The following is a 17,251-nucleotide window of genomic DNA, read 5'->3' as shown; positions in this document are numbered from 1 at the left end:
GAACATAGAACATTACAGCACAGTACAGGCCGTTCGGCCTTCGATGTTTTGCCGACCTGTCATACCAATCTGAAGCCCATCTAACCTACACTATTCCATGTACATCCATATGCTTGTCCATGAGAATGACCAGAGAAAGGGTAGGGCTGATCAAGTATTGTAAAGGGAATTTGTGAACGGAGCATAAATAGATAGGAGAGCTCCTTAACAAATACATTTCTTGGGTATTCACAACTGAGAAGGAGCTAGTTGTAGAGGAGGACAGTGTGAAACAGGCAGGGAGGCTAGAGGAGGTCGCTGTTAGTGAGGAAGATGTGCTAGGGATTTTGAGGAATTTAAAGATAGGTAAGTCCTCTGGGCCTGATGGGATTTATTCAAGGACTCTGTGGGGAGTGAGGGAAGAGATCGCTAGGCCTTTGGCGATGATCTTTTTGTCCTCACAACAGGTATAGTGCTGGAAGATTGGAGAGATGCAAATGTCATTCCCTTGTTCAATGAAGGGAATAAGGATAACGCTGAAAATTATAGGCCAGTTAGTCTTACGTCAGTGGTGGGAAAATTATTGGAAAGGGCTCTGAGAGATAGGAATTATGATCACTTGAAAAGGCACAGTTTGATTTGTGATAGTCAGCATGGATTTGTGAGGGGCAGATCATGCTGCACAAACTTTACTGAGCTCTTTGCAGAGATGACCAAACACATGGATGAAGGTAGAGCAGTGGATGTGGTACACATGGATTTAAGTAAGGTTCCCCATGATAAGCATGCAGAAGGTAAGGAGGCATAGGATAGGGCGAAGTGTGGCAGATTGGATTCAGAATTGTCTGACCTTTAGAAGATAAAGGGTGGTAGTGGGTGGAAAATATTCAACACGGTGCTCAGTTGTGAGTAGTGTGCCACAAGGATCTGTCCTGGGTCCTGTTCTATTTGTGATTTTTGTAAATGATTTGGATCAAGGAGTGGAAGGGTGGATTAATAAGTTCGCAGACGATACGAAGGTGGATCGCATTGTGGACAGTGCGCAGGGCTGTTCTAAGTTACAAAAGGACATTGATAGGATGCAGAGCTGGTCAGAGAAGTGGCAGATGGAGTTTAACCCTGAAAAGTGTGAGGTCATTCATTTTGGAAGAAAAAACTTGAAAGCAGAATACAGGGTTAACGGAAAGATTCTTGGCAGTGTGGAGGAGCAGAGGGATCTTGGGGTTCGTGTCCACAGTTCCCTGAGAGCTGCCACCCAGGTGGATGGAACTGTTGAGAAGGTGTATGGTGTGTCAGCTCTATTAATGGAAGGATTGAGTTCAAGAGCTGTGAAGTTATGCTCCAGCTATACAAAAGCCTGGTTGGACCACATCTGGAGTATTATAGATAACAGTGTGAAGCTGGATGAACACAGCAGGCCAAGCAGCATATCTCAGGAGCACAGAAGCTGACGTTACGGGCCTAGGCCCGAAACATCAGCTTTTGTGCTCCTGAGATGCTGCTTGGCCTGCTGTGTTCATCCAGCTTCACACTTTGTTATCTTGGATTCTCCAGCATCTGCAGGTCCCATTATCTCTGGAGTATTGTGTTCAGTTCTGGTCATCTCATTAAAGGAAAGATGTGGAGGCATTGGAAAAGGTGCAGAGGAGATTTACTGGGATGTTGCCTGGAACAGAGGGATGGTCTTACGAGGAAAGGTTGAGAGAGCTAGGGCTTTTCTCTTTAGAATGACAAAGGATGAGAGGTGACTTGATAGAGGTGTACAAAATGATTAGAGATATAGATAGAGTAGACAGCTAGAGACTTTTTCCTCAGGTGGAGATACCCATTACGAGGGGGCATGGTTTTAAAATGAGTGGAGGCAGATATAGGGGAGACGTCAGAAGTAGGTTCTTTACTCCGAGAGTGGTAGAGACGTGGAATGCATTGCCGGAGAGGGTAGTGGAGTCGGCCTCATTAGGGGCATTTAAGCGGCTATTAGATAGGCATGTGGATAATAGTATAAGGTAGGGGTGGAAGTTAGATAGACCTTAGGATTAGGGCAAAAGTTTGGCACAACACCGTGGGCCGAAGGGCCTGTACTGTGCTGTTAGATAGACCTTAGGATTAGGGCAAAAGTTTGGCACAACACCGTGGGCCGAAGGGCCTGTACTGTGCTGTTAGATAGACCTTAGGATTAGGGCAAAAATTTGGCACAACACCGTGGGCCGAAGGGCCTGTACTGTGCTGTACTGTTCAATGTTCATTGGAATTTAGAAGCGCGACGGAGGAAACTTATAGAAACATATAAAACTTTGAAGGGAGTAGATACGAAAGAAGCAATGAAGTTGTGTTTTTCTGGTGGGTGAAGCTAGAACAAGAGGGCAGAGCCTCCCAAAATAAGGGAGAGCAGATTTATGGCCGAATTGAGGAGGAACTTTGTCAGCCAAAGGATTGAGAATCTGTGGAATTCCCTGCTCAGTGAAGTAGTTGAGGCTTCCTCATTGAATGTTTTTAAAGTCAAGATAAATAATTGTTTGAACAGTAAAGGAACTAAGAGTTGTGGTTAGAGGGTGGCTAAATGAAACTGAGGCCATGAAAAGTTCAGCAATGATATTATTGAATGGCGGAGCAGGCTAGAAAGGCCAGGTGGCCTATTCCTGCTCCTAGTTTTATGTTCAAGCACTTGAACATAAGAACTAGGAGCAGGAATAGGCCACCTGGCCTTTCTAGCCTGCTCTGCCATTCAATAGTATCATTGCTATGCACATCTGAATTGAAACAGCATTCTGTTTCTTCACTGTTGCTAGTTCAAAATCCTCGAACTCTTTGCCTAACGGCACTGTGGTGTTCCTGCACCTCAAGATTTGTCGGATGAATAAGGCAGCTCATCATTATCTTTTCCAGGTGAATTTGGAATGTACAATAAATGCTGGCCTGGCTACCAACATCCAGGCTCCATGAATGAATTGCTGATGGCCTTCTAACTCAACCAATGCTGGATGTACGATGTGGTTTTCAGCGTTTCCCAATGTGCTGAACCTGCATTTCCCATGTTGCTCTTGACAGGACAGAGATTGAGATATTGGAAGTAGATGAGGGAGGAGCGAGATCGGTTTGTGAAGGACAAGCAGACGTTTTTAACTTGGTGAAATATTCAAAACCCTAAAACATTGAAACAGAGTGGGAGTAATGGCTATGGCTTAAATATATATGAAATAGACAAATGCACATAAATAAAGGAATGAAAGACATAAGGGATGGATGTAACTCAGACTTATTGCTGAATAGCAATGCAAATGTCACACTGTGGTAGATAAGGTCAGAGGCTACGTGACACCAGGTCCAACAGGTTTATTTGAAAACTCAAGCTTTCAGAGTGCTGCTTGTTCGTCAGGCGGCCTGATGAAGGAGCAGCCCTTCAAAAGCTTATGATTTCAATTGAACCTGTCAGACAGTAATTAAAAAAACCAAAAGAACTGTGGAAGCTGTAAATCAGGAACAAAAACAAAGTTGCTTGAAAAGTTCAGCAGGTCTGTCAGCATCGGTGAAGGAAAAAACAGAGTTAACGTTTCGGATCCGGTGACCCTTTTTGGAATTCAGAACAGTTCTGAGGAAGGGTCAACAGACCCGAAACATTAGCTCTGGTGTCGTGTGACTTCTGACCTTGTCCACCCCAGTCCAACACTGGCACCTCCACATGTCTAACACTGTGGTAGGGATCAATATTAGAGATACAGTGAGGAAATTGTAAGAAAGCTAGACATAAGGTCAACGAATGAAAGTAATCAAGGAAGCACAGTAACATAGAAAGACACAAGAGTTGGTGATTGAAGCAATGAGATGCAAAAAGGAGACATTTTTTCCACATTACAACAATGACTACACTTAACAATTGCAAATTGTCTATTATCATGAAAAGTACAATGCAGATGTTCAGTTGATATTTTTGAAATGAAAATTCACCAATATGAATTGCGAGTTAGAAGGAAAACTGTGGGCAAAGAAAAATATGTCAGGAGCGTGGGAAAGGTCAAGGGATAAAGAGAAAATTGCAGATTAACACAAAGACCATGTTTGTATGGAATTTGCCCAGAGAAACTTACAGCAAATGCCTTCCCTTTATCAGTGCAAATGCCATTGTTTTGCTAAATTCTTTGTACTACTTTATCAGCTGTTTTCTGTATTAAAATTGGTTTCATCATTATAGAAACAGTTCATGTTTTATTCTTCTAGTTGTTCGAAATCACGCTACCACGAGTTGGATTCTCGAAGTTAGTCATGATTAGCTTCATCAATCATACTGCCTGTATATGTCAGCCCAAGCGAGACACATTCGGACAGTCCCACTCGATTATCAGACGTTCTTTTCACATTTCACAGACCGGGTAAGGATTGATGTGCTCACTCTCTGTCACTGTTCAGAATTTCACATTCAAGGGACAATAACTCTTGGACTGAAGTTTACTTCAGCAGTAACTACTCAGCAAGTTCAATTTCTGGCAATTCGGAAGTTTTCATGAACTAAATTGGGTAAAACTAACTTCAACTATTTACGAATCAGTCAGTAAATAACAATTAAAATCGTGGCTGAAAGAACAAATGGGGAGGGGTTTAGAACAATAATTCCAGTCTCTTAGACAATACTGAATACAAAACTGTGTTTAAAATGGAAGTCAACAAATCTTTGGGAAAATATGGATGAAATTAAAGGAAAAACTTAAATGAATAGTTCTATCATGAAACAGGCTGAGACCTATATTCCAAGCAGCTCTCTCAAAACCTGCAAATCTTCATGCCCAGGATGGTCAGAGAGAAATCTGAATTACTGTATTCCTTCGTGGAAATCAACTTCTGTGTTTGAAGGAGGTTAATAGGCTATGAGGCGTGGGAGTGAGAAGTTAGGAGGAGGAAAATGATACTAAATCTCATCCCTAGGAATTTTTGCTTTTTGATACCAAGCGACCCTGGACACAGTAACAGACAGCAGGCTCCATCACTCATGGTTCTGTTGCGAAAGATGTGGGAGGGAAAGCAGTTAAGAAGTGAGCGGGAGAATTACCCACGAGCCCTTCTGCTCCTTTTGCAGTTGCCACATACTTCCACCTGCGGCCAGTGGATTTCTTCTTTAAAAATGTAGATTGTGACCAACTAGGTAACCATTTGTCATTTTAACCTGAGTTTGCCGGAGTGGGGATAGAGCTATGGCTTTACTTAGTGGGCTGGAGGAAGCAGATGTGCTCCTCCAAGTCACAAATGGTTCACATCGCTTTCTAACAGGTGTCTTTACTCCCTCTAAAGAGACAAGGTCCATACTGAAACCTACAAAGAAGACAGCAATGATTTCAATGACATATGAAGCCAGGGGAACCAATTTAAAACATGTCTGTTCAGTCCCAATTCTCTATTCTGACGATAACCATGTGTGATCTTAATTGTCGTGGGATTCTGTGCTTATATTTAATTACACTATTTGTTTATCCTCATTCCCCTTTTTGGAGTATATAAGCTATAAATACATTGTAATAGTCAGAGACTGAGTGGCATGGTGGCTCAGTGGTTAGCACAGCTCACTCACAGTACCAGGGACCCAGGTTCGATTCCAGCCTCAGACAACTGTCTGTGTGGCATTTCCACCTTCTCACCATGTCTGTGTGGGTTTACTCTGGGTGATGTGGTTTCCTCCCACCATCCAAATATATGCAGGTTAGGTGGACTGGCCATGTCAAATTCCATCATGTCCAGGGATGTGTAGATTGGGTGCATTAACTATGGGAAATGCAGGGTTACAGCGATGGGTGGGGGTGAGTCTGGCTGATATGCTGTTCAAAGAGTCAGCGCGGACTCGTTGGGCCACATGGCCTGTTTCCACGCTGTGGGGACTCAAGAACTGCTATGGTTCTGAGCCAATCTGATAAAAATGGGAACTAAAAGATTTGCAGGTGCTGTAAATCAGGAACAAAAACAAAGTTGCTGGAAAAGCTTAGCGGGTCTGGCAGCATCTGTGAAGGAAAAAAGAGTTAATGTTTCAGGCCAGTTCTGAGGAAGGGTCACCAGACTCTGTTTTTTTCCCTTCACAGATGCTGCCAGACCTGCTGAGCTTTTCCAGCAACTTTGTTTTTATTCCTGATACAAATGGGTCCTGCTAAAATGCCATTTACTTGTTATACACATTCGCTAAGTTATTTTGAAGTAAAAAAAAATGAAAAATATAACATCACATAGATCCAATAACTTGAACTTTTAAAATTGCATCCAGGTAATGGAGCATGCCCAAGTCTCTCAGCCATAAAGATCTGCAGCTTCTGAGAAAGTTACTTGGAATATGTGACTCAGCTTGGCCTCCTGATAGAACAATTAATTTAAGCTTTCCCCTTATTTTTCATCCATCTGTTTCTTCAAAATAACTGTTGACTTCCATTTTAAGCATGATTTTGAATTCAGTTCTTCCAAGAGACTGGAATTATTTTTCTAAACCTCCGTCTTCCACCTCATTCCATACATGGAGCACCTTTTGCATGAAAATATTGTCCTTTAGATCCCATTTAAATCTTTCCCCTCTCACCGTGGTTGTTTAGTGACTGATTCATAAACAGTTAGTTTTACCAAATTTAATATATTAAAACTTCTGAATTGCCATGAACCAATGAGCTCCCCTCTAAAACATTTTTTTATTTCACTGGCAAAAAGCCTAGTTTCTGTATTGGAACTGTAAAATGTTAAATTATGAGAACAGGTTGCATTGATTAGGCTAATGTTTGAATAACAAAGGTTAAGGGTGTTATTTAATTGGACATTTAAGTTGATTTCACACTTAGTAGGGTAAATAGTGAGAAATTGTTTCCTCTAACGGGAGAGTGTACAACCTAAAATTAGAGCTAGGTCCTTTAAGGCTGATGTCAGATAACATGTCTTCACTTAAAGGACCAGTGAAACTCTGAAACACTGCTGAAATTTAGGTCAATTGAACATTTCACGATAGAGATTGAGAAGATTTTTGTCGGTCAAGGATCAAGGAGCTGCAGGCTGCTCCTGTTCCTATTTCTAATCTTTCATAACAAAGCTTCTCATGCTTTATATGATCTCAACGAATGTATTACACACCAGCATTGATGTTCTCCCTAAAGTTGTCTGACATTAATACAAAGTTTCCTCGAACTGAACATTGAGAAGATTTAAGTTATTATACTCTGCACTAGCCAAAATCTCTGGCACAAGTTTTCAATTGAATCCACCTACTCTCTTAATGCTCTCTCATGTCAATGAGACTTCATTTTTTCTGCTAATCTGTTTATCAATCCCATCCTCACTGGCTGTCATTGGGTCTTCATGTTCCAGTGTTTGGAATGATCATGGTTTACAAATTGCTGTACAGTCTTATCCTCTGCAGCTTTCTCCAGTCTTATGTTTTTAGCTGAGATAACAAAGTGTGGAGCTGGATGAACACAGCAGGCCAAGCAGCATCTTAGTCACTCCTCTTCCAGCCTGAAAGAAAATGTCACCTGCACATTCATCTACATTGCTTTAGTACCTGAACTATTAGCTACCTCAAGCTTATTCAAGCTTACCACTAAGATTTTAATTAAGTTTTCAAGCTATTCAGCAAAGATTTACTACTCACTCTTTTGCTCTGCTGCAAATCCTCTTCCTGTTTTTAAAATATGAACATGTGAAGGAAGAACAGAAGTAGACCCATCGGCCTCCTCAGCCTATTCCACCACTCAATACAATCAATGCTGACCTGTTCTTGCTTCAAATTCAACGTTCCATTCTACACCAATAACCCTTGAATCCTTGCTGAACAGGAATCTCTCCACCTCCGGTGTTAAGAATATTCAATGACCCTGCCTCCATCACCTTCCAAGGTAGACAGTTCCAAAGCTGAACAAATTTGAGAGAGGAAATGTGTCCTCATCTCTGTCCTGAAAGGGCAAGCCTTAATTGTAAAGCAATGTCACGTAGCCCGGGTCTTACATGCAAGAGGAAACTTCCTTTCCGTGTCATCTTGTCAAGACCATTCAGGATCTCATACACTTCGATCATGTCAACCCCAAGTCTTCTAATCTCCAGTGGAATCAAGCTCAGGCTGTCCAACCTGTCTTCATATGGCAACATACTTGTTCCAAGTATCAGTCTAGTAAACCTTCCTTAAATAGGAAGGCCAAAGCTGCACACAGTTTGCAGTTTCACCAATGCCCTGTATAATTGAAGCATAGCATCTTTCTTTTCATGTTCCATTCCTCTCATCATAAAGCAGGGCATCCCATTAGCCGCCTTGCTTATGTATTGCACCTACATACTAGATTTGTTTCGTTCAAAGTGCTACCAATTAGTAAACACTTGTAAAAGTCCATTTGAGCACTTTGACTTTTTGCTCCCAGTCTGCCAAGTAAACTTTCGATAAATATGATGGCTCATGATAACCTGCTTTCCAGGTGGAGCTCCACACTGCAGTGCAGGCTTCAAATATCATGAGTAAAAAAGACTGACAAATACTGATGCCAGAAGCATTTGGTTACTCGTAATTAATAAACATACTCCTAACCGAACAGATTTTGTAGCAGTTTTTACAAGATAACAATGGTGGGCTTTATTTATTTTTGTAATTTAAAGGCATGAACGTTAATTTGTAGCGGTGCAAATTAGTGTCTGATTTGATTCATTACTCATATGTTTAAAAGCAAGTTATTTCCTGAAACATTGAACTTACATTTTTTTTGTTTGGGATAAAAATTAGTATGAATATTAAGTTCTGAAGCACCCCACCAATTGTGTCCATAACAGTTAGGGTAAACATGTAAGGCCATTTGCTTTGATTTCAGTTCAGAAGAATCTAAGGTGGAGTAAGCTTTTTAAACAAAACAAATCAATTTAGAAAACACCAGTGTTTTCTAGAACCGTAAAAGGGTTCATATAAGATGTGTAATCTCTCTGGTCATGAGTCTCTGTAATAGTCTTGGGAAGCACATTGAAACTTTGTTTTGCTATGTGTTTTAGAGATTGCTAGCTGGCTTTCACATTTATATTGCGTGATGAACTTCCGTTCCATTATTAAAGAATATCTACAGCCATGAATGAATTCATTTTGGCGATGAACCACCAAGTAACTTACTAAACAAGGACAAAACTCAACATATGATGAATCAAGGGATAATGAGCTGTAGAGCTGGATGAACACAGCTGGCCAAGCAGCATCGGAGGAGCAGGAAGGCTGATGTTTTGGGTCGAGACCCTTCTTCAGGAGTATGATGAATCAAGCCAGATTTCATTCTGGGAACTGAGTGGTTCAGGAGTACTGTCAGCTCTGATCATAACAAGTGTGAGAAGGATTTGTCTTGCTTTTAAGGAAACTTGTACATGGGGATTCTAAGCATAGAACAATAGTGTATAGTGAACTTTATGGCATTGGTCAGATTTTGAAAAACGGCTTTGATTGTTGCTAAGGACTTTCTGGGATTTGAAGTCAGGACAGTAAATTGTTTGCAAACTTTGAATGAGGCTAAACCGAGAGAGTTAGCAGACAAATTGAAGGTAGAGAAAAAAAAAGATCTCATTAGGATCAGATGCTTGAAGTGATTTCCCAACATTTAGAATCAGGACTAGAGAAACTTGAAATTGACATGCCACAGCTGGAATTAGATAAGATAGGTGGTAATGAAAAATAAACTGACTCGGAGATAAAAATGGAAAGACTTAAAGTAGAAGTAAAGTAGAGAAAAAGAACAGAGTGGAGAAACAAGGGTAGAGAGAATTGCAAGTAAGTCAAACTGAAATCAAAGCATGCTGGAAATCACAGTGGATCAGGCAGCATCCATGGGGCGAGAGCAAGCTAAAATTTCAAGCCTAGGTCTAATTCATCAGAACTGAGAACATTAGCTTGCTCTCTCTCCATGGATGTTGTCTGACTCACTGTGATTTCCAGCATTGTTTCCAGTTCAGATTCCAACATCTGCAGGAATTTTGCTCCTGCCAGTAAGACAATTTGAATCGGAAAGAAAGCAGAGAAATAAAAAGCATTGTAATGGAAACAGAGATGGATTTTTTTAAAAAGCCCTTGAACTCCAAAGACATCGGGAAATTAAACAACATGTCTTCATCAGAGAAGAACCTCAGCAAAGAAAAAAGGAAGTGTCGCAGCTTGGAAGATGACTTTGGTTCTAAGGAGGGCTTTGCTTTAACTAAAAATCTGCATTTAGCACCTAAATTTATTCAGAATGAAGTTGAAGCATGCTTGAAAAAGTGCTAGGCAAATGAAGTGACAGAGGATGCTTAGAGCTTAGTGAGTAAGTTCTCTGCCTGTGCTTGGGAATCCATACTGCAGCTGAGGGACAAAAAGTAGGCTCCAACAGCTGCTAAAAAATAGCTGAGTTCAGACGCTTATTAGATGGACCTGACAGTTAGTTTTCAAACATTTCTCTCCATAGATGCATTATGGAGAACGAAACGTGTCCACTTGGTCTCACCTGGAATCCCCAGCACTGCAGATGTGTCACCGAACTGGAAGACTTCAGCTTAGAAGCCAGCAATTCAGAACCAGGTTATCAATTTGCTTTTCACCTCTTCGAATTATTGGTAAACCTTTACTTGGAAAACATTTGTAAGGAGACTGTTGATTGTTAGGGTGTAGCCAAGCGAGCAAGATCTGAGCTCACTCTGCTAATAGTGTTCCACAGCATAGTTAAGTCCATTATATTACCAACTAATTAAAATGGGAGATGAAAATATTCTTCGGAGAAGATCGTGTAAACTTTGTTAATAGAAAGGTGGGGATGCTACACAATAAGCCAAGTATACTTTAAGGAAAAGAGAAGTGGGTAATGTGTTAGTGTGCAAATGCTTATTCTGCAGCCCCTTTACAGTTATTGTACCCATAGAGTCAGCCGTGTCTGTTTAAGCAGTTGTAAAAAAACTGGAACCTGTTTGCATATTGCGCAGGTTTTGTCAAAACAGGAGAACAATACATTGACATTACCCTCCCAAAATTGAATGAAGATAAGCGCCAATGAAATAAATGGATTGGTGCTGTATTACCTGGTTAGCAAAACCACACCAATAATTAGATCCAAACTTCATATCAGCAGAATATGGTTTATGGCAGTCATTACAAGTATTATTATTTTAAATTGTAACATATTTCTTAATCAGAATATTGAAAAGCTTCAAGTATCTTTACAATTTATGCTACAGCCTTGATGTAGCTGCAGTGATAAGGCTAGAGTTATTTAAAATTAAACAATGAGTAAGAAAATCCATTGTAATGTCTACACTCTTTTTCCTCACACTTCTACAATTCATACGATTAAGTGAAGGAGATATTATGTAGGCCTGGTGCAAAAAGAGGACGGGAAAGAAACCAGCAGAATGTTTTCCTGTTGAATCCTGTTAATTAAGCTTAACATGTAAAAAACTGTGTGTGAAATGTTGTCTAATGAAGTAAATGATGAGTGAATGTGATTGCATTATTATCAGTTGTCAAACTTGCATATTCCAAAAGGCAGAATCACTAAATAGAAGTTAGAGGGCATGAAAATAACTAGAGTACATACACTTATCAGCTGAAATAGGATCTTTGTAGAATCTGGGGATAGACTATTGTCAGCCCTCCAGATTGTTCAGAAATTGAGAGAGAATAAAACTAACATTGAATTGGGGGGAGAAAGGGAAGAAAACAATTTATACAGTGGCTGCCATGGTATTGGATGTTGCTGACATTTCTTCTCCATACTCAGCAGATGTTAGTGGAAGTGAGGTGGATGATTTCTGTGGGCCCAACATGGTATTCGATGAAGACACATGTAGCTGCGTGTGCACAAACAGACTTTCCATATCGAGTTGTGGTCCCAGCAAAGAATTTGATGAGAGTACTTGCAAATGTGTTTGCAGTAACACAGAGCATCATGGCGTTTGTGAACCCCCGAAGGAATGGGATGAAGAAGCCTGCGAGTGTGCGTGTAGGAAGAACTGCCCGAAGAATCAGCCCTTGAACAGCAGCAAATGCACCTGTGAGTGCAAAGAGTCTGTGTATTCGTGTTTTCGCAAAGGGAAAAAGTTTGATCCCCAGACATGCAGGTAATCAAATTTTAACAAACAGTTTCTTTATTATCACATTGGCTCTCATCTCTATTACTTGTTTGGAATGGGATGAATTTTCGGTCAACTGACATACTTTGCAGGAGATAATTGGATTTGTCTAACAAAGAAGCATCAGTGGTATGGGACAGGGGTGTGGCACAGAGTTTCTCAGCTGATCGATACAAGCGTGTTAGCTTATATAGTGTTTAATATAGTGAGGGAGAAAGCGACAGTTAATGGTGCATGAAAAGGCTGAATGCAGCAAATTTAATAGGCTGAATGGTAATTTTCCATTTCAACTTAATTACCAAAGTAATCATCATAGTTTAAAAATGTATTTTGCTTCCCCACTACAGGCCTCACAATTCCCTAAGTGAATGCATTATGGGTATCACTGTTTTACAAACTTCAGAGGCGGCACTGATATCTTCTTGGATTCAGAAGCACCAGTCACCATTATAAATGAAGCCCACATCTCTTACGTTGTAGAATTGATGAGTACTGCTCAAAATCTAGGTATAAAATAGCCTAAACTGGTAGTTTTAAACAATATATGCCAGTCAACATCCACATGGTTGAAAGGTTTGAGCTACAGGGACAGGCTGAATAGACTGGGGCTGTATTCCCTGGAATGTTGGAGGCTGTTGAGTGACCTTATGGAGGTTTATAAAATCATGAGAGGTATGAATATGGTAAAGAGACAAGGACTTTTCCCCAGGGTGGGGGGAGTCCAAAAGTAGAGGGCGTAGGTTTAAAGTGAGAGAGGAAAGATTTCAAAGGGACCTAAGGAGAAAGTTCATCACGCAGAGGGCGGTGCATGTATGGAATAAGCTGCTGGAGGAAGTGGTGGAGGCTGGTACAATTATAATATTTAAAAGGCATCAGGATGGGTGTGCGAATAGGAAGGGTTTAAGAGGGACGTGGGCCAAACGCTGGCAAATGGGACTGGATTTATTTAGGATATCTGGTCGGCATGGTAATGCTGGACCAAAGGGTCTGTTTCCATGCTGTATATCTTTATGACTCTATGACACTGGATGTCTCGAAGCATGTTACAGCCAAGAACTATAAAAGAAACATTCAAACACAGAATAATAAAATGTGAGGCTGGATGAACACAGCAGACAAAGCAGCATCTCAGGAGCACAAAAGCTGACGTTTCGGGCCGAGACCCTTCATCAGAGAGGGGGATGGGGAGAGGGAACTGGAATAAATAGGGAGAGAGGGGGAGGCGGACCGAAGATGGAGAGTAAAGAAGATACGTGGAGAGAGTATAGGTGGGGAGGTAGGGAGGGGATAGGTCAGTCCAGGGAAGACGGACAGGTCAAGGAGGTGGGATGAGGTTAGTAGGTAGATGGGGGTGCGGCTTGGGGTGGGAGGAAGGGATGGGCGAGAGGAAGAACCGGTTAGGGAGGCAGAGACAGGTTGGACTGGTTTTGGGATGCAGTGGGTGGGGGGGGGAAGAGCTGGGCTGGTTGTGTGGTGCAGTGGGGGGAGGGGACGAACTGGGCTGGTTTAGGGATGCAGTAGGGGAAGGGGAGATTTTGAAACTGGTGAAGTCCACATTGATACCATTAGGCTGCAGGGTTCCCAGGCGGAATATGAGTTGCTGTTCCTGCAACCTTCGGGTGGCATCATTGTGGCACTGCAGGAGGCCCATGACGGACATGTCATCTAGAGAATGGGAGGGGGAGTGGAAATGGTTTGCGACTGGGAGGTGCAGTTGTTTGTTGCGAACTGAGCGGAGGTGTTCTGCAAAGTGTTCTCCAAGCCTCCGCTTGGTTTCCCCAATGTAGAGGAAGCCACACTGGGTACAGTGGATGCAGTATACCACATTGGCAGATGTGCAGGTGAACCTCTGCTTAATGTGGAATGTCATCTTGGGGCCTGGGATAGGGGTGACGGAGGAGGTGTGGGGGCAAGTGTAGCATTTCCTGCGGTTGCAGGGGAAGGTGCCGGGTGTGGTGGGGTTGGAGGGCAGTGTGGAGCGAACAAGGGAGTCACGGAGAGAGTGGTCTCTCCGGAAAGCAGACAGGGGTGGGGATGGAAAAATGTCTTGGGTGGTGGGGTCGGATTGTAAATGGCGGAAGTGTCGGAGGATGATGCGTTGTATCCGGAGGTTGGTAGGGTGGTGTGTGAGAACGAGGGGGATCCTCTTTGGGCGGTTGTGTGGGGGGGGCGGGGTGTGAGGGATGTGTTGCGGGAAATACGGGAGACGCGGTCAAAGGTGTTCTCGATCACTGTGGGGGGAAAGTTGTGGTCCTTGAAGAACTTGGACATCTGGGATGTGCGGGAGTGGAATGTCTTATCGTGGGAGCAGATGCGGCGGAGGCGGAGGAATTGGGAATAGGGGATGGAATTTTTGCAGCATGTTGGGTGGGAGGAGGTGTATTCTAGGTAGCTGTGGGAGTCGGTGGGCTTGACCGCCCTTGACCGCATCTCCCGTATTTCCCGCAACACATCCCTCACACCACCCCCCCCCCCACAACCGCCCAAAGAGGATCCCCCTCTTTCTCACACACCACCCTACCAACCTCCGGATACAACGCATCATCCTCCAACACTTCCGCCATTTACAATCTGACCCCACCACTCAAGACATTTTTCCATCCCCACCCCTGTCTGCTTTCCGGAGAGACCACTCTCTCCGTGACTCCCTTGTTCGCTCCACACTGCCCTCCAACCCCACCACACCCGGCACCTTCCCCTGCAACCGCAGGAAATGCTACACTTGCCCCCACACCTCCTCCCTCACTCCTATCCCAGGTCCCAAGATGACATTCCACATTAAGCAGAGGTTCACCTGCACATCTGCCAATGTGGTATACTGCATCCACTATACCCGGTGTGGCTTCCTCTACATTGGGGAAACCAAGCGGAGGCTTGGAGACCACTTTGCAGAACACCTCCGCTCAGTTCGCAACAAACAACTGCACCTCCCAGTCGCAAATCATTTTCACTCCCCTTCCCATTCTCTAGATGACATGTCCGTCATGGGCCTCCTGCAGTGCCACAATGATGCCACCCGAAGGTTGCAGGAACAGCAACTCATATTCTGCCTGGGAACCCTGCAGCCTAATGGTATCAATGTGGACTTCACCAGTTTCAAAATCTCCCCTTCCCCTACTGCATCCCTAAACCAGCCCAGTTCGTCTCCTCCCCCCACTGCACCACACAACCAGCCCAGCTCTTCGCCCCCCCACCCACTGCATCCCAAAACCAGTCTAACCTGTCTCTGCCTCCCTAACCGGTTCTTCCGCTCACCCATCCCTTACTCCCACCCCAAGCCGCACCCCCATCTACCTACTAACCTCATCCCACCTCCTTGACCTGTCCGTCTTCCCTGGACTGACCTACCCCCTCCCTACCTCCCCACCTATACTCTCTCCACCTATCTTCTTTTCTCTCCATCTTCGGTCCGCCTCCCCCTCTCTCCCTATTTATTCCAGTTCCCTCTCCCCATCCCCCTCTCTGATGAAGGGTCTAGGCCCGCAACATCAGCTTTTGTGCTCCTGAGATGCTGCTTGGCCTGCTGTGTTCATCCAGCCTCACATTTTATTATCTTGGAATTCTCCAGCATCTGCAGTTCCCATTATCTCTGATTCAAACACAGAAACTAGGAACACGAATAGGTCACTTGGCCTATTGAACCTGCTCTGCCATTCAGTGAGATCATGTCTGATCCTCTATCTCAATGCCATATTTCCATTCCCATCCCATACCACATGATAACCTTTAGCTTAACGAAAGCTGTCTTTCTTTCTTAAATATATGCACTAACTTAGCCTCTGTAGCTGTCAATGGTCGAGAATTCCATAGATTCACTACCTTCATTGTGAAGAAATCTTTCCTCATCTCAGTCCAAAAAGGCCTACCCCATATCCTGAGACTGTGAACACTTATTCTGTATCCCACCCCAGTCAGTAGAAATATCATTTCCCCATTCAGTTTGTCCAGTCCTCTCAGAATTTTGTGTATTTCAATAACACCCCCTCTCATTCTTCTAAATGCAGTTAATAAAAGCTTGATTTGCCTAATTCTTCCTCTTACAACAAACTTGCCATCTCAGGAATCAGTCTTTAAATCTTCCCTGCACTTAATCTGTGACAAGATTTTTAATTTGTTGGAAGTCAGACCAAAACTGCACACAATACTCTTATCAAGGCCCTGTGTGGTCACCATAGGTCTTCCCTGTTCATCTACTGAAACCCAACATACCATTTGCCTTCCCAACTACTTGCTACACCTATGAATAAAACAGTACACTGCAGATGCTGGAGATCTGAAACAAAAACAGAAGTTGCAGATGAAACTCAGCAGGTCTGGCAGAGTCTGTGGGATCAAAGTAGAGTTCATGTTTTGAGTCCAGTTGTCCACATTATTCTGCACCTGCCATATGTTTGCTTACTTTCTCCACTTGTCTAAATTGACATGAAGCTTCTCTATGATCTCCTCACTACTCACATTCACACCAATTTTTTTTGTCAGCTGCAAACTTAGAAATCTTATATTTTTGATTCCTTGTCCAAATCATGGCTATATATTTGAGATTCTGGGCCCAAACACTCACCCCTGCAATTGTCCACTTGTCACCACCTTCCACTCTGAAAGCAACCCATTTATTCTTACTGTGTCTTTCCTGTCTGAATTTGTGCACTATGTTACCATCGATCTCATATGTTTTGACTTTGCCCACTAATGTCATGTGTGGAACTTCAAGAGAAAGCTTTGTAGCACAGTGGTAGTATTCCTACCCTGGATCAGGAAGTCCAGGTTCAAGTCCTAGCTGCTCGAGAGGTGTGTAATGATATTCTGAACAGGTTGATTAGAAAAACAGACATATGTGGAACTTCATCAAAAGCATTCTGAAGATCTAACTACACCACATCCAATGATCTTTCTTCATCTAGTTACGTTCTCAAAAAAATCATGAAACATGATTTCCCTTTCATAAAATCATGTTGACTTTCCATACTACTGTTAGTACTTTAAGACTACTTTTGACACATCCTTTATAACAGATTCCACAATTTTCTACTACTCCCCCCACTTTTTATACAGTGGGGCGACATATGTCAGTTCCCAATCTTTCTTGGGCTGTTCCAAAATTTTGGAAGATGACAACCAATGTATCCACTATTTCCTTAGCCACTGCTTTGGTATTCTGGCATGTAGAATACCTAGGAGTATATAACTGCTGTAATATGTCCATTTGTTCCTT

The 17,251-nt window shown here is 42.8% G+C and overlaps 1 protein-coding gene across 4 annotated transcripts in view; it reads left to right on the top strand.

Moving 5' to 3' along the window:
* The window catches only part of LOC125458114 (vascular endothelial growth factor C-like), a 77,612-nt gene that overhangs the window by 50,969 nt on the left and 9,392 nt on the right, over positions 1-17,251 (top strand). For 3 of the 4 annotated variants that reach the window (XR_009446607.1, XM_048543015.2, XM_059650600.1), the window contains exons 4-6: positions 4,195-4,346; positions 10,383-10,495; positions 11,688-12,027. Coding sequence is in view for 3 of the 4 variants with exons in the window: in XM_048543015.2 (XP_048398972.1) it covers positions 4,195-4,346; positions 10,383-10,495; positions 11,688-12,027 (605 nt within the window). In the remaining variant the exon portion in view is untranslated. The remainder of the gene's footprint in view (positions 1-4,194; positions 4,347-10,382; positions 10,496-11,687; positions 12,028-17,251) is intronic. The other variant, XM_048543016.2, reaches the window with a different exon arrangement.

Source organism: Stegostoma tigrinum, chromosome 13 (assembly GCF_030684315.1).
Source record: "Stegostoma tigrinum isolate sSteTig4 chromosome 13, sSteTig4.hap1, whole genome shotgun sequence".
NCBI classification, from domain to species: Eukaryota; Metazoa; Chordata; class Chondrichthyes; order Orectolobiformes; family Stegostomatidae; genus Stegostoma; species Stegostoma tigrinum.
This window is presented reverse-complemented; position numbering and strand designations above follow the sequence as displayed.